The sequence below is a fragment of the Callorhinus ursinus genome, unplaced genomic scaffold, assembly GCF_003265705.2.
Source record: "Callorhinus ursinus isolate GAN/ISIS: 27379988/994484 unplaced genomic scaffold, GSC_fseal_2.0 scaffold2, whole genome shotgun sequence".
In the NCBI taxonomy this organism is placed as follows: Eukaryota; Metazoa; Chordata; class Mammalia; order Carnivora; family Otariidae; genus Callorhinus; species Callorhinus ursinus.
Window position 1 is genome coordinate 3,999,808 of NW_027397064.1, and position 26,877 is coordinate 4,026,684.

At 54.0% G+C, this 26,877-nt stretch overlaps 1 protein-coding gene across 4 annotated transcripts in view; it reads right to left on the minus strand.

Annotated features, from left to right (window-relative positions):
- Window positions 1–3,846: 3,846 nt before the first annotated feature.
- The window catches only part of SH3BP4 (SH3 domain binding protein 4), a 95,263-nt gene continuing 72,232 nt past the window's right edge, over window positions 3,847–26,877 (minus strand). For all 4 annotated transcript variants that reach the window (XM_025889160.2, XM_025889151.2, XM_073876867.1 and 1 more), the window contains 4 exons: window positions 21,828–22,073; window positions 15,130–17,486; window positions 6,632–6,820; window positions 3,847–5,885 (listed from right to left, as the gene is read on the minus strand). In XM_025889160.2, coding sequence (XP_025744945.1) covers window positions 5,661–5,885; window positions 6,632–6,820; window positions 15,130–17,486; window positions 21,828–21,945 — 2,889 coding nt within the window. In that variant the 5' untranslated portion in view covers window positions 21,946–22,073 and the 3' untranslated portion in view covers window positions 3,847–5,660. The remainder of the gene's footprint in view (window positions 5,886–6,631; window positions 6,821–15,129; window positions 17,487–21,827; window positions 22,074–26,877) is intronic.

Here is a 26,877-nt window from a genome sequence, read left to right on the forward strand (position 1 = left end):
TACCACAGTGAGGAGGGTGGTCAAGGAAAAACAGCCACAAGGGCAAAGGGCCGAGGAAATAGACAGTCTCGTGTTTCTCCCTTATTTGTCCAAAACTTCAAGCCTTAAAAAATGCATGGATATTTGTCATCAGCCAACATTTCACTTTGCCAAGAAAGGCATTAGAACCACAACTCCTACAATTTACTATCATTATCAGTTACCAAAATAAAGGACATTTTAACACCAAAAAGGAATGGAGGGCTTAATCTCAGGACCAGGAGCGATGATTTGATTTGCACAAATTTGGCTGAATGGAAATTCTCAGTCCACTGTGCTTATTTTTCTCATTTTGAGTGGACAGGTGGAAGCTTCGTCTGGGCCAAATATGACCCATGGGCGGGCGTGGGGGTAACCCCCGTTCATCTGCTTTAAACACTGAGGCTACTGAAGGTGGGCTTTAAGCAGAAAGGGGCATGGATTTCTATTTTAGAAGGAACGTCTAGGTGGCCATGTGGAGGATGATTTGAGGGGACCAGCATGGGGTTGCGGGTCCGGGGGAGACATGGCGGTGGCCAGGATTAAAGGAGAAACCCCCTGAGAGAAATGGAAGGGGTTGAATCAGAAGCCTTCATTAATGATCAATATAATGGGAGTGGGTGTGTGGGGAGGGGGGAGGGGAGAAGCACTGTGGCTTCTCAAATCCTCTCTTGGTCTGCTCTGATGAGAATGCTTCCATCTTCCTTCAGTTTCAAAGGTCTGCATCTTCCTTATTGGAATACAGATCCCAGAGTGCCAGGAGCTGGCTCTTCTCTCCCTTGATGCTCTGTGTGCCCAAGCCTGGCTTCCAGGCACACACCGGATGACCAGCCCTCTGGTCAGCCCTCCCGCCAAGCTGCCCACATCTCACGAGGCTTATGCTGCATTCACACTCTGTTCTGGCCGTCTCTTGCTGACCCCCCTGGAGTGAAGATTACACAGAGAGTTGTGCTGCATACGTAGGACATGAGTACACAGATATTCTTCTAAAAAGCAAACCAACTGAATTGGGAAATTAAGAAAAATGACTTCAGATATTTAAAAAGTCTCAGACACGACCGATGCATTTCTCCGATCCCCTTCTCCCTCATTAGGTAATATATTGGCTCAGAGAAGCAAAGCTTTAAAAACACTACTTTGGCTAAGCTGGAGCAGAAAACATCACGCAAACCCTTCAAAGCAACTGGCAAAGCAAATCTGATTTCAGTTTCCTTAGGATGAGCTCCTTGTTTTTTAAATAAGGAAAAAAGATTACATCTCCATTTTCATTAACCTCTAACTGAACATTAGCATCTCCTCCGGGCATGCGTGGAGGCAAGGGGCCTGTATTAGAAATCCCTGTGATTTTGTCAATGATTTCTCAATCTCAGATACTCTCAATGCTCATCACTATTCTGTGAGTTTATGGTGGATGAGACCTGCTACTAGGTTGTTATCTAGTGCATAAAATAGCATATATATCCTTACAACAATTTAAAAAATCTTTTGCTAACTGTATGTAAATATAATTGCTTTCATTTGTGAGCCCCTGGTTTCCTTATTTTATGCATTTACTTAATTTTAAGGACTCTACAGCTTTATTCAACTGCCAAAGGGGTCCATGACACAGAAGGGGTTTAAGCTGCATCGTACCCGCCCCGATCCGCTCCCTGGTTTCTGTAACAGGACGCTGGGCTTGCCAGCAACAGGGTTTCTTTCTTCACTTAAAAAAATGTGGCAAAAAACACATAACAGCTCAGGTCCTGATCCCAGGGTCCTGGGATCAAGTCCCACGTCGGGCTCCCTGCTCGGCGGGAGGCCTGCTTCTCCCTCTCCCACTCCCCCTGCTTGTGTTCCCTCTCTCGCTGTGTCTCTCTCTGTCAAATACATAAATAAAATCTTTAAAAAAAAATGCCAGGGTCTTAAAGGTGGAAGATGTTTGTTTCTAGGTCAAGTACACTTGATTTTTTAAAAAAGAAAAATTTGGGCTAAGTGCAAATATTTTAAATACTTGAGGTTTTAGGGAAATGGACCCCTAATCATAAGGTTTAACTACTGTGCACACACATTGCAGCAGAGGCCTGTGAGGGGTGGAGGGACAACCCGGTTGGCTGGTCCCCCAGCCCCCTCCCTGGGGCCCACCTGTCAGAGGCACGCCCCGCTCGGGGGCACCTGCTTCTCAGACAATGGCCTGTGTGCTGTTGGGTTTCTCTCTGCTTCTGATGCGGAGGGAGGGTGCCCAGCTGGGGGTGGACAGAGCTCGCATTGGCGACTGTACCAGCTGGGCGTTTGCCATCCCCCCCACCCCCAGCTGCTTTCCTTCTCTTAAACCAAGGTCCTCACAAAGATTAATTGGGGCAAACCCTTCATAGACTACAGGTGCGAAGCAAAGCCTGGGCACTTGGCAGCAGTCTTTCCCCCCGCCAATTCAGGTTACTGTTTCAGATGATGCCATTTCAATCTATTTTACATAAAACTGAATTTTATTGCAACATGAATCATGGACCAAACTGACAGTGTTTCCCTCATGCCCAGAAATGAACTATTTTAGGGAAGTTAATTGCTTTTGGTGTATACTTGAGTTCCATCTACCATGTTCTCCCCTTCGAACGCTTCGAAAACTGAACTGGGTCTGATGCCCTCATCACTGGCTGAATAGGTTTTATATTGGTTGTAAACCCAGTGCAAAGCCCGTTCTAACCCCTCCAATAGCCAAGCTATCTGCATTCAGGGATGCGTTTCTATCAGTCATGGTCAATTCCTTCCCGCAATACATTCGTGGCACCATGCTCTGGGGATTCAGCGACGAGTTCAGAGCCTCGATGACCTCAAGGAGCTCAGTGGGCTGATGGAGAAGAAAGGAGCGGTGTTCCAGCGTGGTGAAGCAGCTCAAAGGCAGGGAGGTATGAGTGTGGGGGATGGTCCAGGAGCTCTGCCGCTGATGGTGTGTGGGATGCGCAGCCAAGGGTGAGCATGAGCCCAGAGCAGACCTTAGTAAAGAGGGAAGCAGGAGGGGAAAGTGGCCAGGTGGCCTGGGGGGGGAGGGAAGAGGGGCCAGGTGGCCGAGGTGGGGGCTAGGGTGAGAGGAGTAAGGAGAGCAAAGGGAGAGAAGGCAAAGGTTGTAGTTCTGTTGTGGCAATAGGAATGTTTGGGAACCTACAAGGTGCTGGGATCTGGTGATCACTGTGGGGAGGGTCCCAGGACCAAGCCTGGGCTTGGCTGCTGTACCAGGTGACACAGGGGGTGGCGCCTTGGTGATCACAACAATGTGGCACCTACCTGCCCCATGTGACATGACTGTATGATGGTCAAGTGAGGACCAAGGCAGGAATTTATTATGGACAAAATTGTCGTCTTCTTGGGAAATTGTTTTTTTTTTTTTCCAGCCAAATCCTTTTCCTGAATATTTGGTCCTCAAAAAAACACCTGCAAACACCATAATTTTATATGCAAATGACTATTATTTTGAATATCAGAATGAACATTGATAAAGAACTGGAGATTTTTTTTTTTTTAATTTTAAGTAGACTCCATGCCCGGGGTGGAGCCCAACGTCGAGCCTGAACTCACAACTGTGAGATTAAGACCTGAGCTAAAATCAAGAGTAGATGCCTAACTGACTGAGTCACCCAGGCGCCCTGAGAACTGGAGATTTTAACCGAGCTTCTTGGACCGAACTACAGAACATTCAGTAAAAATATAAAAGTTATCTGCTAAACCAACAGTCACACTGTCATCTAGAGGTGGCTCTTGGGGGAGGGAGCCATTATTCACGGATGCTTTCACTAGGTTTTATTGTTTTATTTAATGTTTGGTTGGGTACAGAAAAACACACACACACACACTTAATAGGTTAAAATATCCAAATAAAATTTACTGCAACTTTTGTAGAATTTAATTTGTGCTACAAGACATGTTGCATAGGAAACTATTTAAAGCCCCTGAGGAAAAATATCCACGGTTTAAGGTGCAACTGGTTTTGCTTCTTCTTTGGGGAGAAGGCGAAAGATGATCTCCGGAAAGAATGAAGGTGGAAATGAGAAGCGGAATTTAAGGTTACTTCGTGGGATGATTGGGGAACTGTGCGTCCTGGTTCTTGCAGCATAAGAAACATAGTGTTTTCCTGTGTGGGTTTTTTTTTTTTTTTTCCCCCTAGCCAGTTGGTCTTCAGGATCTGAATCAATAGATACATAAGGATGTTTCAGCCCAATAGGGATCATCCACTGATTACACTAGGTAATTAACATAACATGTTTCAAGACAGCAGATTTAGAGAACGCGGTCCAGGAATCCCCACATCATTTCATACAAGCACGCTGCGTGTCCTGGCACATTCCCGGGGATCAACTCTCTTGACTTGGCAGACAATTCTCCTGCCCTGCCCCTTCCTCCCTCCCAAGCTATCACCGCCGCAGTGCGATCCTGGAGCCCAGCACTGCGTGCCCACACAATTGCCACACCAATCTATAACTGTAAGGTCACCAACGCAATGCTCTGCCAAGTCCCTGACTTTAGGTGGGAAACATTTTCATTTTTGGAAAATGTTCATCCTGTTTACATAATCTTTCTATTGTACACAAAAAAGATGGTGTCATGGTGCATGGTGTCCCCTGTGCTATTTCCTAGGCCATGGGGGCCTACCAGGAAGGGAGAGGGGTTGATTTCACATGGAATGAAGCAGGACTTGGCCAGTCGCAACAGGCACCTCTGCGCACATGGTAGCACAGGGCACCCCTCCCCCGCCCCCAGGGAGAAACAAGACAGCGGTGGCTAGTGGCTGCGGGAACCACCACATGGCAAATGGCACTGTTCTCTGGAAGGACTGACTGCACACAGGTGGGGGCCATGAAGAACGCCAGCTCCCAGCTGCCTTTTCATCTCTAGGATGACTGCTTGCTCACGTAGGAGGTGACTTGGTCCACTAAAGCTCGAAGACGGTCCGCATGTGCTGTCGCTGATTATTCATGGTAACACGAGGCAAAGGTACAGAAGAGAATGAAGTCGAGAGGGGACAGCAGGAGCCTGGACGCTCTCAGAAAGGATGGGCAAGAGCTGGACTCATCTACCGAAAAACCACATTCCTATTTGATTTACCCTTTTCACAAGCAGAGAGCAAGAGAGGTCCAACACTTGAACAAGCGTCTCTCCGCGCGCTGTTGAAATGCAAAGTGTGGCTGGGAATCGCAAATGCCCCCAGTGACCTCTAAATACATATATACATCTGTAACATAATTTAAGAAGGTCTCCTAGAACATCAAAACCTCAACAGCATCCTCCCCTATTAAGGTGTGGTTTTTTTTGTGTGTTTTTAACCTTTATGGTCCATTAAAAAAAATGAGATACCACTTTTCTCATATGCCTGCCCCCCCATACTTTAAAAAAAGTGATTTTAAATTTAAATTTATACCTAACAAATAGAAAGCTATTTGATTGGCAACGACCTGTGGTAGAAATCCCCTTCAGGCCCCCCCCCACTGAGATGGAGGAGGGTGGTGGAGCATTGTGTGTGCTTGGTCCTCGGGTGTGGGTCTGGCCCTTGAAGGACCCCAGGCGTGTGTGAGCAGCGGCCCTTCCTCCCACCCTAGCTCCACGTGGTGGCGCGGGCACCCAGGACCGATGGAGGGCGCATGGCCCAGAGCAGTGGCGGCTGCCAGGGCACCCGCTCAAATCACGAAGTCGTCGTGGTCCATGGGACTGAAGGCGGCAGCTCTCAGAATGTCCAGGGAGTTCACCAGGATCAGGGTCCCCGTGAGGTGTTTCCAGCGCTTGGTGATGGGGTTTTTCATCTTGTCCAGGCCTATGTGTAGCTCCTGGATGACATCTCGGTAGCTGTCCCCGATCTGGTGGCTCCAGGTTAATAAAAAGTCATAGGCAGGTTTCCACATGGCCTGCATGGTGGAGTCACCCAAAATAAAAGGGGGGGAGAGAAGATTAGGGACAGTAAGAGATTTGATCCTATCATTCGAGCCTATTAACTGCAGTCCCTTTGCTCATTATTTATGCTTCTCAGCGGAGAGCGAGACAAACCCAGAGAAACCGGTGGAACGGACTCTGTCCAGAGCCAGCACATTTCTGAGGCAAGAAGGTGTTTTGTGCAAGAGCAGGTACATAGCAAAGGGTGCCTGAGCAAACAGGAAGGACTGCTCTCCTTACAATCCCTACAACCCCTGCAGCACTTTCTAGGTGGGCCATTTCTTTAGAAATTCGCTGCACTAATAAAGGACACCCTTGTTCTGGGATTTCCTCCTTCCTAGGTCTCCCAGGCCCGAACCAGCTTTCTGGAAGCTTAAAGCAACCTCCGCCAACCAGTGAGACTACAAAGAGCCTTTTAGCAGGAACCCAACCGGCTCTGGCCGAAGTTCCACAACATACCAGGTATTTAGCCAACACAGACCTGGCCAGAGGCCGAGCAGAAGTGGCCACAAAGGGCTCCGTTGATGCGCTGCTCTGTCCGACGGAAGGTCACTGAAGTTTGGGACGCGCAGCCAACAGTCCCGGGAAGGGGGAGACTTGCCCCACTCAGGGAGAGCCTACTGTGTGCCGGGCGCACGCTTTCTCACGTCAGCTCACTCATCCCCATCCACACGCTCTCAAGTAGACAGTCCTGTGACGGAATCTCAGAGCCCAGGCTCACCTCGCTGTCCACGACCCCATTCCTGTCCCGGTGCGGAGACTCGTATGCGTCCATCTGCTGCTTGGACACCTTGGCGAGCTTCTCGGCCAGCTCCCTCCAGCGCTGCGCCACCTCGACGGCCGTGGTCAGGAGCACGAAGTCCTGGATGAGCCTGACCACCAGGCCCTGGCAGTCCATTTTCAGTAAGGCCTGAGGAGGAAGGAGCAGAGCATAAGGCAGTCAGAGGGCAGCTCTGGTTCCACGTTGGAATTTCATGCGGAGGCAACGCGCACTTTACCCAGAAAGTTCTAAGGCCTAGAGAGTGCCCCCTGAACTCCAGCATGGCCGACACCCACAGGATGGAGGGAAAACAATGAGTTTTGCAGGATGGACTGGGTTTGCCAGTGCTCTCTCCCCTAAGTCCTGTCCACCTGGAAACTCTGAATGACTGTATTCGGCAATAGGGTCTTTGCGGATGTCACTAGTTAAAACCGGGTCATTGTGGATGAGGGCAGCCCCTCGTCCAATGACTAGCTGTCATTATAAGGACAGAGACAGAGACAGAGAGAAGAAATCCATGTCAGGACGGAGGCAGAGACGGGGGTGAGGCAGCCACAAGGCAAGGACTGCCAAGGACTGTCGGCGCAACCGGGAGCCATAAGCGAGGACCAGACCGTCCCTCGGAGCTACAGGAGCAAGCTGCCTGCCAACACCTCCAGCACTGGGAGAGAACCCGCCTCTGTTGTCCTGGGCCACCCCGTCCGCGGCGCGTCGTCTTGGCAGCCCTGGATGCTGACCCACGGGGTGAGGGTGGATGCTGCCTGTTGGCCCTGTTCTCGCTCCCTTGGAGCTGCCGGACATAGTGAGGCTTCGCTGAGACGGACCGGGCGCCCGGGGCTCAGGGGCCCGGACCGGGAGCTGGGCTGAGGTAAGGTGCTGTGGGCATAGGCCGGGCACAGAGCTCCACGGGCAGAAGGACTCAGATGGGGGCTGAGGCGCACACTGACATCTGGGCTCTCAGGCTTTGGGGGCAAGGTGAGGACCCCATGCGGAGGGTAAGGAGAATGGAGAGGCCCGAGGCTGAACCCGAAAAGCCCATCAGAACATTTTCTGGAATCAATCTGATTGCTCGCTTGCCAAAGCTGAAAGAACTTTCTAGTGCGTCTTCAGGACAGGAGTCACCAACTGTGGAGAGACTCAGGAGGGAAAGGAATGCCCACCACCCTGGGAAGGAAGGAGGCAAGGGGCCCGAGCCCGGCCCAAATGCCCACCTGGCCCCGAGCCAGCAGGTGGCCACCTTGGGACTTGCTTCCCTCCCAGGAAAGGGGCCAGATCACGCAGGCTTCCAACATAAAGCTCAACAGTCCGACGTATTCTGTAAGACCCTGGGCTGGGGTCTTAAAGAAACAAAGTCAGACCAGCTAGCACAAACCAGCAGGCCCCCAGGTCTGCCCACCGTGAGATGCAAAAGGCTTGCCACCCAACTTTCGTGATCCCTGCTGGGTGCACGTGGGCCTGGCACCATCCACGAAGGCTCTGCCGCCCAGCTGTCTCAGACTGTACCCCAACAGTGGGACAAGTGGGCCTCAGAGGCACCCTGGAGTCGGTTTCCCAGGCCCTCGGACACGTGAGCCTAAGACCGAAGAGGCTAGAAGCGGAAAAAAAATCACCTGGTGTTCTTTTTGTCCTTCTAAGCTCTATCCGGGCACCTGCTGTCACTCCAAGACTCCAAGAGCACGTGCTAAAAAAACCCCACCCCACCAGCCCCTTCCTGACTGAGCCAAACACGCAGCTCCTTGTGAGAACTCTGTCCACTATTCCGTGAAGATGGCGGGTGGCCTTGGCTGTGTGCAGTTACAGTCTGCTGGGTCCCTTACTGAGACTGAGTATCCTCATCTACAGTCCATGTTTATATTGGGGGAGCTTAACAACACGGAGGAATGGTGACTTTTTTGGCAATTTGCTGAATGTATTAGCTGGATGTCCCAGCAGGTCAATTTCTGCAATTTGCAACAGGGCTGATGGGTCAATCTGGTTCTGTCCCAGGTCCGAGGGTTGGCAGCTAGCTGGAACTACGGTTAGCCGGAAGGGAGCTTGAGGATCCCGTGGTCCTGTCTGGTTTGTTTTGTTGTGTTCTGGAATAAGCTACTACGACTGAGCACTTACTGTGAGCCGGGCATGGGCTCATCCACTCCTCAGAACCCCCATGAGGAAGGTGCCGAGCTCACCCCAGTTTGCAGATTAGGCCGAGAGAGTGATGGAGAAGCTCCCACACCTGCAGGCGGCCTGTCCAGGATCCCTCGAGGTGACAGAGGTGCAGGCAAGCCTTTGCAAAAGTTCTGCAGGCACTCACTCCTCGACATCAGGGATGGAACCAAACGAAACACGGATCTGGATTACGTGACATTTCAACTCTATGTATTTCAGAAAAGGGTCTGTTTTCACTTGAATTTTGATGTATTCAAGTGAAATTGCTTAAAAAAAAATCAATGTTTAGTAGATCCGTCTTTCAGAAGCTATAAATACACCTACGTCCCCATGTATGGCAGAGGGACATGTGATCCATTGGTTGAATTCTGGATTTAAATTTTTGCGGTGTGGTGGGGCTGAAGTCCCGAACGCACTGCGGCTGGTGGAGTCCCCTGCTCCTCAGGGTGGACGGTCAGCCCCTCTGTGTCCCCGCTCAGCTTTCGCCCACGGCTTCCCAGCGCACACAAAGAGAAAGCTCCAGAGGCGGTCTCCTTTTCTAGGCGACAGAACGCTCCAGAATCACGCTTCTGATTGGGGTCACCCCTGGCAGGAGCGATGACAGCGGCTCTGTCCCCAGGGGCACTGGGCAAGGACCGGGGCTCCATCGCAAGAAGCATGGTGAACACTGGGACGGGGGCGCCTTCATTTACTGACATCAGCTCTGCTCACACTTGGATCGGCCAGTACGGGTTTCAACGGTCACAGAGCGGCCACACCACCCAAGGGGTATTCAGGCATTTTTTTAAGGGCACGTTTTGGGTGTCAGCGGGTCCTAGTAGTAGACAGCTTCCAGCAGGAGGTTCCGGCTCCCTTCCCTGTAGCTTCCTCTTTAATTTTCGCACACACACTAACACCCACAGGTAATCCCAGAAAATCCCATTTGAAACGAGGCTGACTCTGGCAGCAATCCCGCAGAGGGAATGGGAATTTGAGCCAGGTGACCAAACCTGTTCGACATGGCTAGGCAGGGGAGAGGTTTTGGCTCCGTGGGCCCCGCGGTCTCTGTCGCAAGCCCCCGAATCAGCCGGTGTGGGGTGAAACAGCACCGACGGCCTATGAAGCGACGGGCACGGGCTCAGTCCGGTGTGACTTCACTTACAAAAAAGCAGGCGGCCCCGAAGCCAGTCCGCCAAACCCTGTTTTAGGAGATATTCTTATTAAAAGACAACGAGGTATCATTTGGGTTTTGCTGTATGTTAATCCCACCCATGCTTCTATTCCCAAGATGTGCAAACATCAGAAGAGCCATCCTCCCCCGTATGAGCTGAGGGTAGCAGAGCCTCCTGCTTTGGGGCCGCCCGGCAGGAACCCCAGGAACTGCCCAAACGTGCAGTGCTTAGCTAACTGCCCCCTCTCTGGGGGGGGGGCGGATAAGGAGGCTTTTCTCCCGACTCTCAGAGAATCACTCCACACGGTCCTCTCCAACCACCCCCCACCGGAACCTCCCCGTTCGCCCCTCATTTCCATCAGCTTGGGGTTTATTCCACTCCTGCAAACAGCTGCCCTTCCCTTGATTTGTATCCTAGAGTAACTTTCTCTTTCTCAGAGAACCTTCTCCAAAAAGCCTGCCCTGGACTCAAATGACCCCTGGTTGCCACGCTCTGAGCGCCGGCCTTGGCCCCTTCGGGGAGGCCTGCCCACGCCCCTGACGGTTCCCTCCCCACCCCAGCTGACCCCCCCGTCCCTCCCCACCATGAGGAGGGACCCTGTGTCTTGTGCCTGAGGGAATCCCGGCTATCAGGAATAACCTCTCGTTGGGGAAGCACGTGGCTGAACCAAGATACCTCCCGCTGTTAGACAAACGGGTCCCTCGGGGTTCCGTCCGCCACCCTCCACGCACATACTCCCGGGGCGTGGCCACCCAGATCTACTCCCGTCTCCAGCTTGAGCCAAGCCCTCTCCTTCAGTGCTGTCATAGTTCCCGGGACAAATACACACAAGCTCGTGTTTGCCATCACGTGCACCGGAAGACGCAGGAAAGAACTTCACCGTGCCAAGAGCGAAGAGCAGGCTCTGGTTTCTCCCCTTCGTGAAGAAAACAAGAGGCCCCACGGGGGACCCAAGGTTGGCAAGGGGAGGCGGGATCTCCCGGGAGTCCGTCGCTACAGTAACAGCACCTGCACTCGCTTCCTGTCACTCCCAGCTGTGCACTCCCCAGGGACAAAATCATTTTCCATTCAGGACCCAACAAAACCTGGGATGAGCCCAGACAGCTGTGCAAACGCAAGCCCCCAAAGCTGTGAAGGTCCACCCCACTGTGCACGCGGCAAGAGAACAGAGCCTGTCACCCATGACTTGGGGAGAGTGGCCGTAGGCCCCGGGACCCGCCAGCTACCTGACGCTGACCTGCCAGCCACCTGACGCTGACCTGCCAGGGGAGCGGGAGAAGAGCATGTGGCAGCCACAAACGAAAGGCCCGGCTGCAGAAGGTGCCCTTTTGCGTGGCTGCCAAGTATGAGATTCAGATGGAGGCTAAGTGGCCAAGGGGATCTTTGCAAACCTGGAAGGGTATCGCCCCCGGCAGTCCTCGGATTTGGCCGCACTGCTCACCTCTGATAAAACGCAGTTGCCAGTTCGTTTCCTTCACTGAGTATATCTAGAAATGAGTATCTAGAAAGTTAGGTCCTCCACCCCCAGCCGTCCTCCTGATGTTCCGCGGGAATGACATTCAGAGTGGGGTACCCCACTGACGGCAGCTTTTGAGGGGCTCAGGGACTGTGAGGCATGACAAGGGTCAGGGACACACCTGGACCCAGCTTGGCTCCCCTTTGATTCCCCTAAAACACTGTACCTCTCCATGCCCACAGATCAAAGCACAGGTGCTATTGGGGCCAGGTGGCCCCACACGTACCAACTTCTTGGGTCACTGCAGCCTCTGGTCTGCCCCCATCTCGGCTCTTCCGAACCCTGGCCCTTGCCCGTGCTGAGGGTCCTACCTGACAGCCCCCCGCGCCCATCAAGTGGGCGTCTGCACTTCCTTCCCTCATCAGTACCAGCCCCCACCCCCAGGCCTGCTCGCCTTTCTCTGGTCTACCCGGGGGCCCTTCTCTTTGGGGCTCACAGCAAGTGTGTCCTGCACTCGTGTTCACTCCGTGCCTTGCTCAAGTCAAGGGCCCGCGTTTTTGGGAGCCCAGCAGCTGGCATCGCCCCCGAGCACATGGTAGACAGCTCAGAAATGGCGAGTGAACTTCGAGTACAAACACTCGCTCCGGGGGTCCGTGGCCGCTCTTCCCTGCTCTGTGTCAGAAGCTTCGGTCCCGTACCTTCCACTCAGTAATCCTTGAGTGCCCATTCTGACATCTCCCGGGCCCGCCCGCAAGTCCTACTGGCAGAGGTCCCCGGGGGCTCCGTCCACCCTGGCTACTTGCCTCGGTCAGTGCCAGTCACGCCCGCTCCCTGTAGCAGTCCCGCATCGCCCCTCCCCTCCCTGCCGCGTTCAATCCGGCCTGGGGGGCGCGGTCGGCGGGCTGGCCGTCCTCTGCCAGGGACGGTCGCGGCTTCCAGCGCAGGGCTAGGCAAGCCGGGGGCAGGAGGGGCATCCTCTGACAGTGGTCGCACACAGTCTGGGTGGGAAAGGGCAGGCAGGGGCACGCCAGGAAGCCCACGTCCTTGTTCAAGATGCCCCTCGAAGCAACGATGGAAGAAGGGGATGGAAATGGAGACCCAGAGCAGAAGCATGGTCTGCCCGCAGGACGCGGCACAGTCGGCCCGCAGGACGCGGCATGCGGCTCAGATTCTCGGGACTCGTGCTTGCTTTCATTCCTCTGACGTCAGTGTTTCCCGCTCCTTTCTCTTGCGACGTTTCAGTCCGATGAGGACAAGAGCAGGAAACACAAACGCCAGGCACCAAGGCCATCTGGGATTGGGGAAAGCACCATGCAGATAGCGATCTGGGCCGATGAAGGGCAGTGACCCCGAGCGCCAGGCTGTGGGAAAGGTCTGAGGGCACGACCTGTGGGCTGGCGCCGAGGGACAGGGAGAGCCTCCCTCCCGAGTCCACGGGGCAGAGTTCCGGGCTGCAGGAGCAGTGCGGGCACAGGCCTGACCCCACTCCGACGGGAGGACTGAACGACTCTGTTCTCCCTTCCCATCTCCCTGCAGAGCCACTGTCCTAAAACTTTACCCCTTCAAGTGCGTTCACTGTTTGCAGACCAGGGAGTCCCATCTGATCAGAAAACCGTCATCATCACGCGAGGGACTGAGATGGCTGCAGGGCTGGCGGACGCACCGAGGCTGTGGGACCCACCGCTCAGAGGTTTGAGCATGGGGAGAAATGAAACCCGGCTTCCAGCGACCCCTGAAACACGCGGGGACAAATTAGCCTGTGGTTTCTAGAGATTTAGCCAACATTCTAATCTGCCCACTCTCAGGATGGTGACGGATTTAGTCCAGGAACCGAGCGAAACACTGCAAACCTCCGAACAGACCTGGCTGGGGCCGGAGAGACCCCCCCATCCCTCATGAAAGGAACCCAGGGATGGCCCCCAAAACATGTGCTGTCAGAGAAGCCCCCCATGTGGAAGAGAAAGAGTCACCATTTAAGTCTGGAAAGACCTGAAAGGAAGTGAGGGAACGTGGGTAAGCAAACGGCCTCCTTAGTCATCACTCTTCCACAGCGGGCAAGGGCCGCTCCCACTGTCCCATTTCTCTCCTCTACCCACTGGAGGTGAGGGTTTCTTGGGCTGTAATGAAGGAACCATCAATACTGTTTATGTCCCATGAAAGCACCCGATTCTATAATCCATAGCGAATCCCAGCTTGAGGACCTGGAGAGGGACCTGTGCCCCGGCCCACTGCGCTGGGTCCATCCAAGGGGACACTGGGTCTTGCGGGCTTGTCACAGCTCAGGGGGTGCATCCATAGCCACAGGGCCAGCGAGGGGAGGGGCAACCTGCAGGGAGAGGGTGGGGACGCTCCCCTGCTACCTCTGCCCCTCCCCAGCCATGACAGTCCAGCGTCCTCCCCCCTGATGCTGCCATCACCAGGCGCCCCCCCCAGTTGCCAAGATCGCCCCTCTACTCGCCACTTCCAGTTCCCACCTCCTTCTCCTGGGCAACATCGGGCCTCATTCTGCTGCATGCACCTGGCATTTTGTATTCCCAGGAGCCACTAGCAGGCTGCAATGCCTTCTCCCTGCAATGGACTGCATTCCTTCTGGCTCCTGGCTCCCAGGGCAGTCGAGAGCTGCGTGTGCCACGGACGGACCTCAGCTGCACGCCCATGTCAACACGTGCATGCGCAGGCACGCGCATACCTGGCTCTTCCGGTCCTAGAGGCGCTCTCCCCACATGGCGGGTGCCGGGTAGAAGAGGGAATAGTACAAGTGGCAGAAACTCTGGGGGTGCCGAGGCTCACCTCTTACAAAAGTCAGGAGGCAAAAAGGCTGTGTGGAGCCTGGTGCAGCAAGGAAGGAATGCCTATGACCAAATCACACGGGTTTCCGTAGGAAGAAGCCCAGTGACGTGTCCCTATCGGGAAGATGGGGAAGGGAACAGAGGTGGCTTCTGCCGTAGACGGGACATCCACCAGAGGCAAAGCAGGGCGCCAAGAGAAGAACATTATCAGGTTTCTCCAAGACAGGCCACCGGAAGCACACGAACAGCTGGGAGAGGGTGGCAGAGCCCAGGCCGTGGGGGGCCATTCGGGGTCCAGAAAATGCTTTCCCCGTCGGCTAGTGGTCCGGGCATATCCTGTAGTGTGACACTGACCTCCCCCTTTCTGCCTCTCAGGATCGCAATTCCCAGTCGTGCTGGAGAAACAGAGGCTGTCCTCAACCCCTACTCACACACACAAAAAGGAGGCAGAGGAAGAAACATGGAGGCCTCGAGGAGAGGAAGACTCGTATCAAGGTAAAGCTAGACTTTGGGGTGGCAGTTCTGAAAAACGTCGGAGTCCTAGATCCTGGTGGGAATCTGATGAAACATGGGACTTCTCCCAAGAGATCAAAATAGAAGCGACTGGAGTGCAAGTCTCGCTGTGCCCCCCACCCCCACCGGGCACTCAGGGATCCATCGGAGACCTCTGAGGAGCTCGAGAATCCAGCAGGAAGCCACCCGAACGGTGCTCTCCATGGTGGATCTTGAGCTGCTTGGGGCTCCCGAAAGGCCCCACACAAATGCCTGGGTGCACGGGCATGCTTACACCCTGTGCATTTCGGGGAGCGAAGATGTGCCCGGACGCCGGTCTGGTGATTCAACAGATGCACACCCGAGTGTGCAGGGAGAGGCAGTGAGACTGGACTTGGCTCCAGGCCCCTGCTGAACACTTACCATCATGAGCTCCTTCTGGAAGGATTTTCGGTCTTTGTTCTCCGTGTTGTTACAATCCTCCTTCAGCTTCTCCAGGACAGAGGCCACCCGCTCGGGCTCGCTGTCCAGCTCTGCCCGGCAGAAAAAGGTGAGCGGCAGATTCCCGTAGCCCAGGGCGTCGGCGAAGGAGCGCCAGCTGCCGATGTTCTCCATGAGCAGGGTCCTGACAGAGGCGTAGATGTAGGTGAGGAACTTACACGGCCGCAGGATCTGCTCGAGCAGCACCGATGTGCTCAGCTCGGGCCCCGAGAGGAGGCTCGGCCTGGCCTTGCCCACCACCAGCACGTTCTTGGCGTGCACGAGGCCGACCTTGCCCTGGTGGTAGCCGATGTACCACTCCTTGGTCCACAGCTGCCCCTTGAGCCGAATCTTCTCCTCGCTGAGCAGAGCGATCGTGTCGCCCTTCTTGTACTCCAGCAGGTAGTGGTTCTTGCTCTGCCGCACCACGGTCTTGAGCAATTTGCCGAACTTGAGGCTGGCCACTGGGCGGTCCTGAAAAGTCGGGTACTTGGTAGTGGCAGCAAACGGGGACAAAATGATCTTTCCGACCTCGTTCTTCTTGAGGAACCGTCTTTGCCCGGAAGGCTTGATGGTACTTTTAGGGGGTGGCTGGGGAGTCTGGACACAGAACTGCGTCAGGATGGCCTCCTGGTCGCCTCTCACCTGAACCCGCAGGGTGAAGTCAGACAGCTCGCTGGGGTTCTGGCAGGTGATGGGAAAGATGAGGCGGCTCACCTTGCCCAGCTTCATCTGGAATCCCCTCACCACTTTGGCCTGCTCATTGCCTCTGACCTCGTAGTTGGTCATGTTGGAAAACATGCAGACGTGGAGGTCCTGGGGCCTGGACAGGACGAACTGGTGCTTACCCCAGAGCTGCAGGGCCACTGGGGCAGGGCTGGGGGCCTGACGGGTGACCTCGCTGACCAGTAGTGTCTTTGGGGCACAATCGTGCCCAAAAACGGTCACCACGGTCTTGAAGGACGGGTGAATGTGTTTGGGGCCGTAGAGCCCCACGGTGATCTTTTTATTGATGAAGTCCCACACCGTGGAAGGGTAGAGAATGTTCGGGCCATGGGCAACGATGGCCAGGTACATACAGGGCTCCAGGTTGTCTAGCTGTACCTGGACTGTGTCCCCATAGCTGTAGGTGAGCGGGATGGGGACATAGGGCCCTTCCTTCAAGTCGCTCCTCAGGCACTGGAGGCCCACTGTGCTTTTGCTAAAAATGTCATTTTTCACCTCGGCTGACACTTTCATCTCCAAGATGATGTAGGTTTTCACCTCCAGGGTGCTCAGCTTCACCTCCAGCACCGGGCTGACGCTGCTGCACCGGTCACTGTTGAGCTCCAGCGGGGGGTCCAGCAGCGCTTTCATCGAGATCTGCTGCGTCTCGCCAGGGGCCACGTGGCCTTCAGGCACGTGGATGCTGATGTTGGTATCAGGCAGCTGCACAGCGCCCCCGGAACTGTCCAGCTTGCACGCGATGCTCGTCTCCACCGCCTGGGTCTGGCCCCAGCCGGGGCTCTGGCCCAGCAAGTCCAGATCGTGGCAAGAGCGGGCCAGCTTCCGGTGGCTCAGCCAGGCGGCGCGGAAGTCCTCCCGGCTCTGGAACTGCTCCGGGGCCGGGGATTTCAAGCCTGTGAAGAACCCCGATGAGTCGGGAGCGTCCGACTTGGCCTGGAGGACCGACAGCTCCGACAGGCTGTAGGAGCGCTTGCTCCTGAAGAATGGGTTGTCCCGCTTGCCCGGTGCCTCTGCCTGGAGGTGGCTCGCGGCCGGCATCTCGTCGAAGATGTTGCCGGTGCTGTTCGTGGTGGCAGAGCTGGACTCCGTGAAAGAAGACGCACCTGTATCAAAAAGGAGCAGATCCACAGTACTTTTGGGAGTCAGCTCGTCCACGCTGGGTGCCACCGGCACGTTCCCATTCAGAAATGGGTTTGTCTGGGCCCCGTTCCAGAAAGGGTTATTGCTGTAGGTTTTGCTGCATCCTTTGTCATCCGTCCACCCCCCGAGCAGGTCTAACTCCTTGGCCACCTCGTCTGGGCTGTCTGGAAGATTGTCAATCACCCCGCTGTCGCTCAGAGTGGAGTTCCGGTAGTTTAAGGGCTGCACGTAGGAGGAGGGGATGTAGCCCATCTCCGTGGTGTTGTGCGCGTACCACCACTCCCCGCCGGACGTGTCCAGGACATAGAGGTGGTCCCCCTTGGAGAACTTCAGGGTGGTGAAGTTGGTAGGGCAGTAGTCCTTGATTGCGATCACTTCCTTTGCATTTCCAAAAGGTGTGGGATTGTCTACTAGCAAGGCACTGGGAGAAGGCACTGCACAAAACACAAAGAGACAGGTGGTAAGGGCGAGGCCCAGGGGCGTGCAGAGCACTGAGCAGAGCGAGGGAGGAGGGTGCTCTTCGAGAGGTGCACAGGGCACCAGGCAATTAGCAGAAATCAGCCGAAGCAAACTCTGGCTTCGCTCAGCAGGGCCAGCACGGCACACCTCTAACTTAGCACAGTGGGGGAGTTCATCGGACCCTGTTTCCCCGGGATCACGAAGATGCCATCTCATTTTTAAAATTTTTCCATTTTTAAAGACTTTATTTTTAAGTCATCTCTACACCCAACGTGGGGCTCTAACTCACAAACTTGAGATCGAGAGTCTCAAGGTCCACCGACTGAGCCAGCCAGGCACCCCAAATACCATCTCATTTTGACTCGCCCTCTCTTTACTACTGTACCTAACTTCCCAGAGCTGCTACCGGGTAGAGAGACAAGCTGAGTGTGACCGACTCAGCCACAGGGACGTTCTGAGCAGTGTGACCCACCGCCGGTAGCCGGGCATGGGCAATGAAGAGCTTCCAAAGCAGCTCTCAGTGTTTCTGAGCTGGTGCCACGCTCTGCCCTCAACACAGAACGCAGTCTTCACCAAAATAAGCCTTTTGAGGCTAGCCTCTTCCAGCCTCCTTTAAATGATCACTCAGGATGACGACTTGGAAACCACCTCCCCCGCGTACCTTGAAAAGCAACTGTTTTACGTCTGGTGTCATTCACATTATTTCTGAGCCAACGTTCAAGTCTGAAAAACCCCAACGCTGTAAACAGTGACTCGAGGTAATTTATGGTTTGTGGCGTTCAGCTATGTTACCCATGTAGACAGCGGTCAGAGAGGCCAAAGTTAGTCATCTCAACCAGGGGGTGTGTGTTTTGAAAAGTAACGGATAATTAAATACCTAAGTGTTTTTTCTCCCTCTCATACATGACAAAGTATATCCAGAAGAAGAAGAAATTTCCTTCAGAGAAGAATAAGCCCCCACCCCAACTGTGCCTTGTTTCACAGAATTTGTGACTATTCTGGGGTCCTGTAACTAACAACTGTAAGAAAGGACCGTGTTTTTAGTGGGACTACCCCCACTTCGTCTCTAATACGTGATTAAGTCAATTCGCATTCTGTTCTATCAAACTGGCCCTCCAAAAACACCATCTGCCAGTTTTTTTCTCCTTTGAAGAGAAATAATGCAAATTGAATTATAGTTCCTTAGTGTAGTCTTGGAAAATAAAGCAGGAAGTTTCTCTTTACTTCCATGAACCAGGTTAGAGGGATATGCTTGGCGGAAAGCTCACCTGGGCCGTGAAGGCTGTCACCTCCCACCTTCCGTGTGGGGTGTTGGGGGGTGGAATCTGGCCCTGGGTTCACTGGGCCTGGGCTGTGATCCAGGCCTTTGGAAGCCGTGTGGCCTCAGGAGCCTGAGACTCTTTCCTCAGCGGGCTCTGCTGAAGATAAGGTTCTGATCGTGTCCTTAGCATAATGATGCTGAGCCCCAGGTTAGGACTCACAGAGGGTTATGTTAAAGTGGACATCTCCACCCCCCTCCTAATTTTATTTTCTCCACGGCACTTATCATTAACCGATATTCATATGTCTGTTTTGCTCACAGTGGTAATCCTGGAAGACAGCCTGTCACATAGCAGGTGTTGGAATAATATTCTTGGAATAAATGTTCGTTCATGAGAGAGAGGCCATATCCATGTTATGAGGTCAAGGTGTTCTCCCTGGCTATGCCCCAAAGAGAAATCATTTACAGTGAAGGGAGGGGAGTGAATAAAACATCCAAGAAAAAGAGAATGCTTTTGAGGGAGAGGTGGGGGCGGGGAAGGCGGATGGGTCAGGCTGGGGTCAGGGGACGACAAGATCTTTCTTGTTTTGTTTTCCAGGCACTGTCTCCAGTAATATAAACCACTTTTTGTTTCTTTGACACATCTAATGATAATGTCACATAAAAATTAAAACCAAATGAAAATCAGAGAGCTTGCCAGCTATTAAAATCTTGTTAGAATCCCTCAGAAGTTATATCCCTATTATGTTCCCCGGAACAATTCCCTTAGAGTGATATTTTTAAAATTAAAAACCCAAAGCTATTAAGCAGGCTTTGTATATAGCCCACGAAAATGTATCAATGCAAATTACCACTTCAGTTTCACCAGACTGAAGAATAAAAATGGTTTCACTTAAAATTCTAAGCACTCTCCTTAGCAGAGAAGCAGTTAACTCATTTCACTCAAGGATCAGGCTCATCCAATGGGAAATGGCGCTCCTCCCTGCCGGGCCACCCCGTGGAAGAGGACTCTAGTGTGAGCTCCTTCCAGATGGGTCCCTCCATCAGTCACCTGTCACTGGGCACCTGGGGACACCAGGCAGGGCATCCATCCAATCAAATGCAGGAGGATCCTTATCAAATCCCATCTTAATGAATTCTGGGGAGTGCTGCCCAGATTTACAGCTATCCTGGATTTTAATACAAAGAAAATCCCTGCGTGTCAGGAAGTTGAGTGCACTGAGTAATACAATTTTTACCCCTTCGCCTCAGTTCTGCTGCAGGTGGAATGCTAATGAGGGGGGGCGGAGGACTTTGCAGCGGATGTTTTGGCTGGAATAAATCCCCACCTTAAAGCCTTTTGACCATCAGGTCATGCATGCAGCTGCCTGGCTGGAGAGCTGCCTTGGCGAGTGGGTCCAGGGGCTCTGTGGGCATCGCGCCCTTGGCTAATCAGCCCCAGCTCGCAGCCCAGGTGATCTCATCTGTCTTTTTCCCACAACTGTGGGAAACTGTGGTGTTCTGTTAGTACCCTAACACCTCTCAGATCATCATCATTACTTAAAAAGACCGCAGCCTGAATCCCATAAATGATGCTCCCATTTTCCAGCTTTAACCGTAATTAGCTGGGCTATAAAGTAAGAAAACGATGCCCCTTACCGGACTGTCAAAAACGAAGGGTCCCATTATTTATGGCAATACCTGGTAACTCTGCTGCTCTTATTAGTAAAATCTCATGACCTCCTTTGCCAAGTCCGTTTGTGTGAAGAACATTTAACGCAATGCTCAGGGCTCCAAGCATAAAGCACAGACAGGAAAAGGAAGAAGTTAGGATACAGTGACGGGAGAAGAGATTCGGAAGAGACAAACGGGGTGCATATGGTTTTTAGGACAACGGGGAAGAGGGCCACAACATTACCTGGGAGACAGCAGTTTGGTTCAAGGACTATTAATTCAGCCCTGACGTCCTGCCAGGGGCTCAAGATACAAAGGTCAAGAGCAGTTCCCACTGCTCAGCTTTGTACTCTGGATGGCCCAGCTGTTAACTTCAACAACATTGCAGTAAACGCCATAGGGAAGCTGCCGGATGCTGCTGCTACATCAATCACGGGGCACCAGTAAGCACCTACTAAGGTCAGAGGGGACTTCTAGGAAGAAAATGACCCACCGGTACCCGTCACCCATCTCACTGACCTAGCTGTATGTGGCTGTTACAGAAAACCAGAGGCTCAGGGTGATTCACCCCAGGGCCACCTCTAAAGCAGGGGTCGGCAAACAACGGCCCCTTTGCTGTTTTTGTAAATAAAGTTTTATTGGAACACAGCCGTGTCCACTGCTTACTGTCTTCTCTGACTGCTCTCGAGCTGCACCAGCACAGAGGAATGGCTGTGATGGAACCCTCAGGGCCTGCAAGAATTACAATATTTCCTGGGTGACCCTTTACAGGAGAAGCTTGCTGACCCCACTCTCAGACCACCTTTTCCTCTCTAGCGGTTCTCAATATTTCATTGGCTGACCACACTCTCTCCTTCCCCCTAGTATCCTGAGCACCCAGCTCCCTACTTTAGTGTCACCAAAACTCTCAAAAAGAGAAAACACAAACACATTCTGTATGAAGTTGCATTACCAAGGGGAATATTCAAAAGCTCCCAACACACCAAAAAAACAAAACAAGACAAGTGGTTATTGTTCTAGGGCTGGATTTGTCGTCAATGATGTTTAGAGAGCTGAAGTTTAACTGGGAACTTGGCAGCCTTTAAGGTGGAGAAGCCCTTCGGTCTCAGAGCACTTGCAAAGCCCGATCTGCCGCAGGCCACCCCGCTGCCCCCCAGCCACAGTTCTGTCCCTGCGAGTTCACTTTTTTTTTAAAGATTTTATTTATTAGAGAGAGAGAGAGAGAGAGAGCGCGAGACAGTGTGTGTGCACAAGCAGGGGGAGCAGCAGAAGGGGAGGGAGAAGCAGCTCCCCACTGAGCAGGGAGCCCGATGCGGGGCTCGATCCCAGCACCCCGGGATCATGACCTGAGCCGAAGGCAGACGCTTAACGACTGAGCCACCCAGGCGCCCCGCGAGCTCACCTTTGACATCATTGAAGCTCGCTTCTGAAAACCCTTCACTCAGGTCGATCAGGGTCCCCTCGGACTTGCACCGAGGGAGGCCACCGGAGTTGGCAGCTCGGATCCGTTGAGCTGCCATCTTGAACCCTCTTCCTGGGAGGATGGCTAAGGTTTCATCTCTCTTCCTCCAGGTACCCCAGTGCTTGCGGAAGTTCTTCTCAGGCAAACATGCTGCACGATGGGGTCAACTCGGCAATGTGCTTCTTCCTGAAAGTGGGGGAAGAAAACGAGAATTTCCCATGAGCAAGTGAAACATGGGTTGAACAGTAATTTTACAGGAAGTGGGACTCCTCTTTCTTCCAGAGGCTGTTCCAATAACGACACTTATCCTGGCCCAGGAGAGCAGAGTGGGGCTCGCTCCCCGGAGTCTCTGTGCACCTCATGCTCATCCCATCAGTTCTGCTGGTGCACAGAGCCAGGCCGCTTTTCCTGGCCTGCTGTCTGCACCCCTCCTCCCTGGGGCACCGTGGGGCTTGGGAGCCTTGTACCAGCACCTGGCCAGCCTGCTCATCACAGTGAAAAAGGAGAACAAACAGGATCCGTACAGTTTCAGGGTTCAGGAAAGAAGAACTAAATCTGTCTGCTGGTCCCGTTACAGGTATAGCCCCAGCTGCGGCTCCCACACTCGGAAGAGGGGCGCTCAGCCCTGAGCCTCTTGCGGCCCAGCCTCGACGGGGTCAGAGGGGACTGCTCCCTGCCCACACTCCCCTGAAATCCTCCCTGGAGCCCTAACAAACAACAAGCCTAAGGAAAGTAAACACGCTGCCCTTTCTGCCTCTAGGTCATCCCTGGGTACCATGCGCAGGTGCAGCCGCAGAGGAAGGTTCTGTGGACGGAGTACATGAGTCATTGCTCCAAGGCCTGTTTCTTTCTGGAAGGGGCATAGAGGGGGGCTCTGGAGATGGTGACATGACTGGCTGTGGGCAGACCCTCACCAGCCCGCAGGCAGGAGCGAATTCCCCTTGCCCTTCAAGGAAACGGGCAGAGAGCAAACTGAGGGCAGGTGAACTTCACGCCATTGTAACGTGGCTCACTTAACCCGGTCTCGGGTTGTTCCTTGACTGTGCTGTCCAGAGACGGCTGGAAAGGTGGCCTCTGGCCCAGGTGTGTCACCTTTGCTCATCAGAGGGACCTGGAGGGTCCAACACCGCCTTCTGCACTGGGGGGTGACTTAAGTCGGTCCACGGCCGCCCTTCCCCCATGCTCCACATGCAGCAGCCGAGGCTGAGTGCCACCGTGCAGGGGGCACACCCAGCCTTGCCTCCAAATGCCACCAGTCGTGGGGATGTCTGGTGTTCAACGTTTAACTCCACTACGCCTCAGTTTCTGTACTTGTCACTTGCGGTGACGACAGCACCGTCCTGATTGATTGCTGTGAAGAATAAATATGATAATCCGTGTAAGGTGCATGCAACAAGGAGCAGAGGCTCAATGTCGAGCCCCGAGGCTTGACCACCACAGCCAGGGCCTCAGCAGTCCCCATCCTGGCTCAGGATGATCGCTGGCAGTGGTCGCAGGGAGGATTTCTTTCCTTCTCTCCCACAGAACACCACATTCCTCACTGGAATGCTCCTGGAGGGAAGGTGGCACGGAGCTGGACGCAGAGACCGGTTCCCGGGCCAGAGACGGTGGGCACCGGAATGCAAGCGAAGCCCACCTCTGGGCAGGCCAGCTCCAAAAAGGAACCGTGACATTAAGCTACATCACTGAGATGAGAGAATGTGAAAATCCTTCGGATCTGAAAGACGAGTCTCACTGGCCGGAAACGGGACCCGTATACGGGGAGTGTGGCTTGGGGAGGACAGGCAGCACAGAGGGGGATCTATAGGGGGAGCTATAGGACGGTTTTGAGCCCATAACCTGTTTGCAGAGTGGACTTTCAAATTTAATGATGAGTCCTACCCAAGGTTCTCAGTCTGACTGTGCCTCCTGGGGAAAGAGCAGACAGACAGACACAGCCAAAGAAACCGGGGGTCGGGTGGAGGGTAAAGCCAGTTAGCTGTGAAATCCTGTGAGGGGCCCCCCACCAAGTGCAGAGCTGCTCCAAGGACTGGGTGCGCACGAGAGCAAGTGCTCTGGACCGTACCTGCGCCCAAGGATGCTCTTCCTGTGGCACCCACCCCACGTCCCTGCACCCCCCCCACACTCCTCATTCTGGTGTTCCTGTTCAGGACACACGGACCCCCAGCACCGGTGTGCTTTAGGAAAGGGGGTCCAGGCGTTTCCCAGGACGGTCCATTCTGCCCGAGCGTCAAGACAGACCCAGAACGAGAAAGGGGTTGTGCACCTGCCATCCCACTTCCTTGTCAATGCATATTAGCGGATTATCCGCTAACAGCCAGAAGAAATTATTTCATAGAGGGTTTAAAGGAAAAGCCAAAATGGGCACCGTCATGAGACATTACTGCAAAGTGGTGCGCTCGCTCCCACGCTGGTGCGGCCCCGAGGACCCCGAGGCTGGCTGGGGGAGCCCGTGCTGTAACACTGAGGGTCCGGAGAGCCTGACTAGCTACATGGTGGAGGCCCGGTGAGGGGGGTTGGGATGCAGGTGCACATAGCGATGGGCAGGGGGCCCCTGGATGAGCCCCACCTCCCTCGAAGTCCCGTGGGGCAAGTTGGTGGGGTCAGATAGGGCTGATTTTATCCAGGGCGGGGACAGCGGGAGCCAGCAGCTCACCTGAGGCACCTACAGAACAGGACATAGCTTCCCAATGAGCACCTGGAAGAACCTGGAGGCTGGCAGATAACACTAGAGATAAACATGCTAAGAGCGGCTGGATTCTTGCATTCCCTATCACGACTGAGAAGGTAGCTTGGGGGTGAATCAGGGCCTTAGCGGTGGACAGAGGCGAAAGCATCACCGGATGCCCCTGGAATTTTTGGAGACTGATCACTGTTTTTGTTTACTGTGGATGGGGACATAGTTTTTACCCTGAGCCAGTGGAGAGCCTAAAAGCATGTTAGCAGTTACATAAAGGGATCTGCAGTCCTTTTAAAGACACGGAGACCCTCACAGAGGGTGCCATTCAAGGAGCAGATAAGCCACTAACTGTACCGTTCTGACAACCTCACTTCATGAGCCAGAATGACGCCAAGGCACCCAAGTGATTACGAGACAGCCACCGAGCCTCAATGCACTATTCACGCTGCCCCTTCCACCGGCCGGGGAGCATTTGTCCCGTGGAGCTCAGTGCCCTGTGTGAAGCCCAGAATGGCCACTTTCCTTCAGGGGCAGTGGGAGACGGTCCTCGGACAAGGCCTGACCCTCACCCCTGCCCCTCGGGGATGTTATTGTACAGCAAAGCGGGCAGCAAGCCCCCGCCGGGCAAGCCTGGCAGACTCTCACTCCCTGGAATCTGGAACCTTCTCTGACCAGATAACCAGCAGGGTAAGGGTTCACAGAGCAGCCCTGCACCTCCAGCCGGGCGTGCAGCGATCTCTGGAGGAACCTGCCCAGGAGGCAGCCGCCGGCAAAACGCTCCGTGCTCTACTCCCTTGCTAACCACTTCTTTCCAAACCCAGAGTGCACTGGGCCTTGGCTGCCGGCCGCCGTGGGATCACTGATTCCGCCCGCCGTCCCTGCCAGAGCGGGCCCTTGGCTCGAAAAGCTGTCCTTCGAGGTCAGGTCACTGCCCAGCTCAAAACTCTGCAGTGTTGCTCGCTGCTTTTAAATCAGCAAACGTTCGACTTCCCTGCCCCGGCATTCAGAGCCCTCCACGACTCGGTCTCCACCTGCCCTTCCAGGCTCGTCACTCACCTCCACACCCAGGTGAGTTGGTGACCACACGCGGGCCTGCTGCCTCTCAGGTGTGCCTGGTGCTCTTCAGCGCCTGCTCCCCGAACGCACGCCCCTCACCTGCGCCTCCAGGAAAACGGTCCTCCCTCTCCACCCTTTCCGCTCCACCCTCCTGCCCACAGGCCTGCACGCTTCTCCAGTGACTCGTGCGCTGGCCTCAGATCTGCAGTCAACGTCCCCGAGCTCCAAGTACAAGTCGCTGGGGCTCAAGGAGCAGGCCCCTTGAATTAGTCCCTGCTGTCCCAGAAAAGTCATGTTGGGGGGAAAATGACACAATGCTTGGATTTGCTTTATAATGAGTTCGTGAAGGTGTGAAACTCTATTTTATGGTACATAATATGACTGCCACCTATTACTATATTTACTATACATTATACTGTCTACCCAATGTATTTCCTACTATTTCCCTATTTTATCAGTTTTATTTATTACTTTATTTTTGCTATTTTCCCATTTACGTACATGTTTTAAAATGCCTGCAATCAAACCAAAAAGCCCTAGGAAAGTAGTATTCGGGAACATTTATCACCTGCCTTCCCAGACATGGGTCAGGAATGATATACATGCATCTCCCTCTGACTAGGAAAACCTCTAGGGCCAAACGCCCGAGCAGCTGGGCCCCCTCGCAGCACAAGGAGACACGGCCAGAGGTCCCCTTAGGACTGAGGGGTGTCCATCCTGAACCTCCCAGGTCCAAACTCAGCTCGGGGGCTGCCCCAAGCCCCCTCCAGGCTTCACCAACTCAGTCATGGCTAAATGGCACATTCATGCAGCCAAAAGCCCGGTCTCCCCCACCAGCAGCCCTCCCTCCCTCCGAGGAGGGGCGCTGTGCGTGCCAATATGCATACACCCCTCGCCACACACACACCCCGGTCAGAACATGACCTCTGCCTGACCTCAGCACCTCCACAATGACAGCAATCAGCTCCTTTCCACCAAGTCCACCGTGTCCAACTCTGCTCTCCAGGAGCCTGCCCCTCAGTTAACAGTCAGAATGTTTTTAAAAGTCAGAACTCCGTTCACAACACTTTGAAAGCTTCTTAGCGTGCTTACAGGGCCCTCAGGATCCTCGCTAGCTCTGTGGACCCTTTTCCTGAAGTGCTTCCTCAGGGCCTTTGCACTTGCTATACCCTCACCTGGGAGGCCCATGCCTAGATATTCACCAGACTTGATCCTTCAATTCAATCCTGCTCAAGTGTCACCTAATCAGCAGGG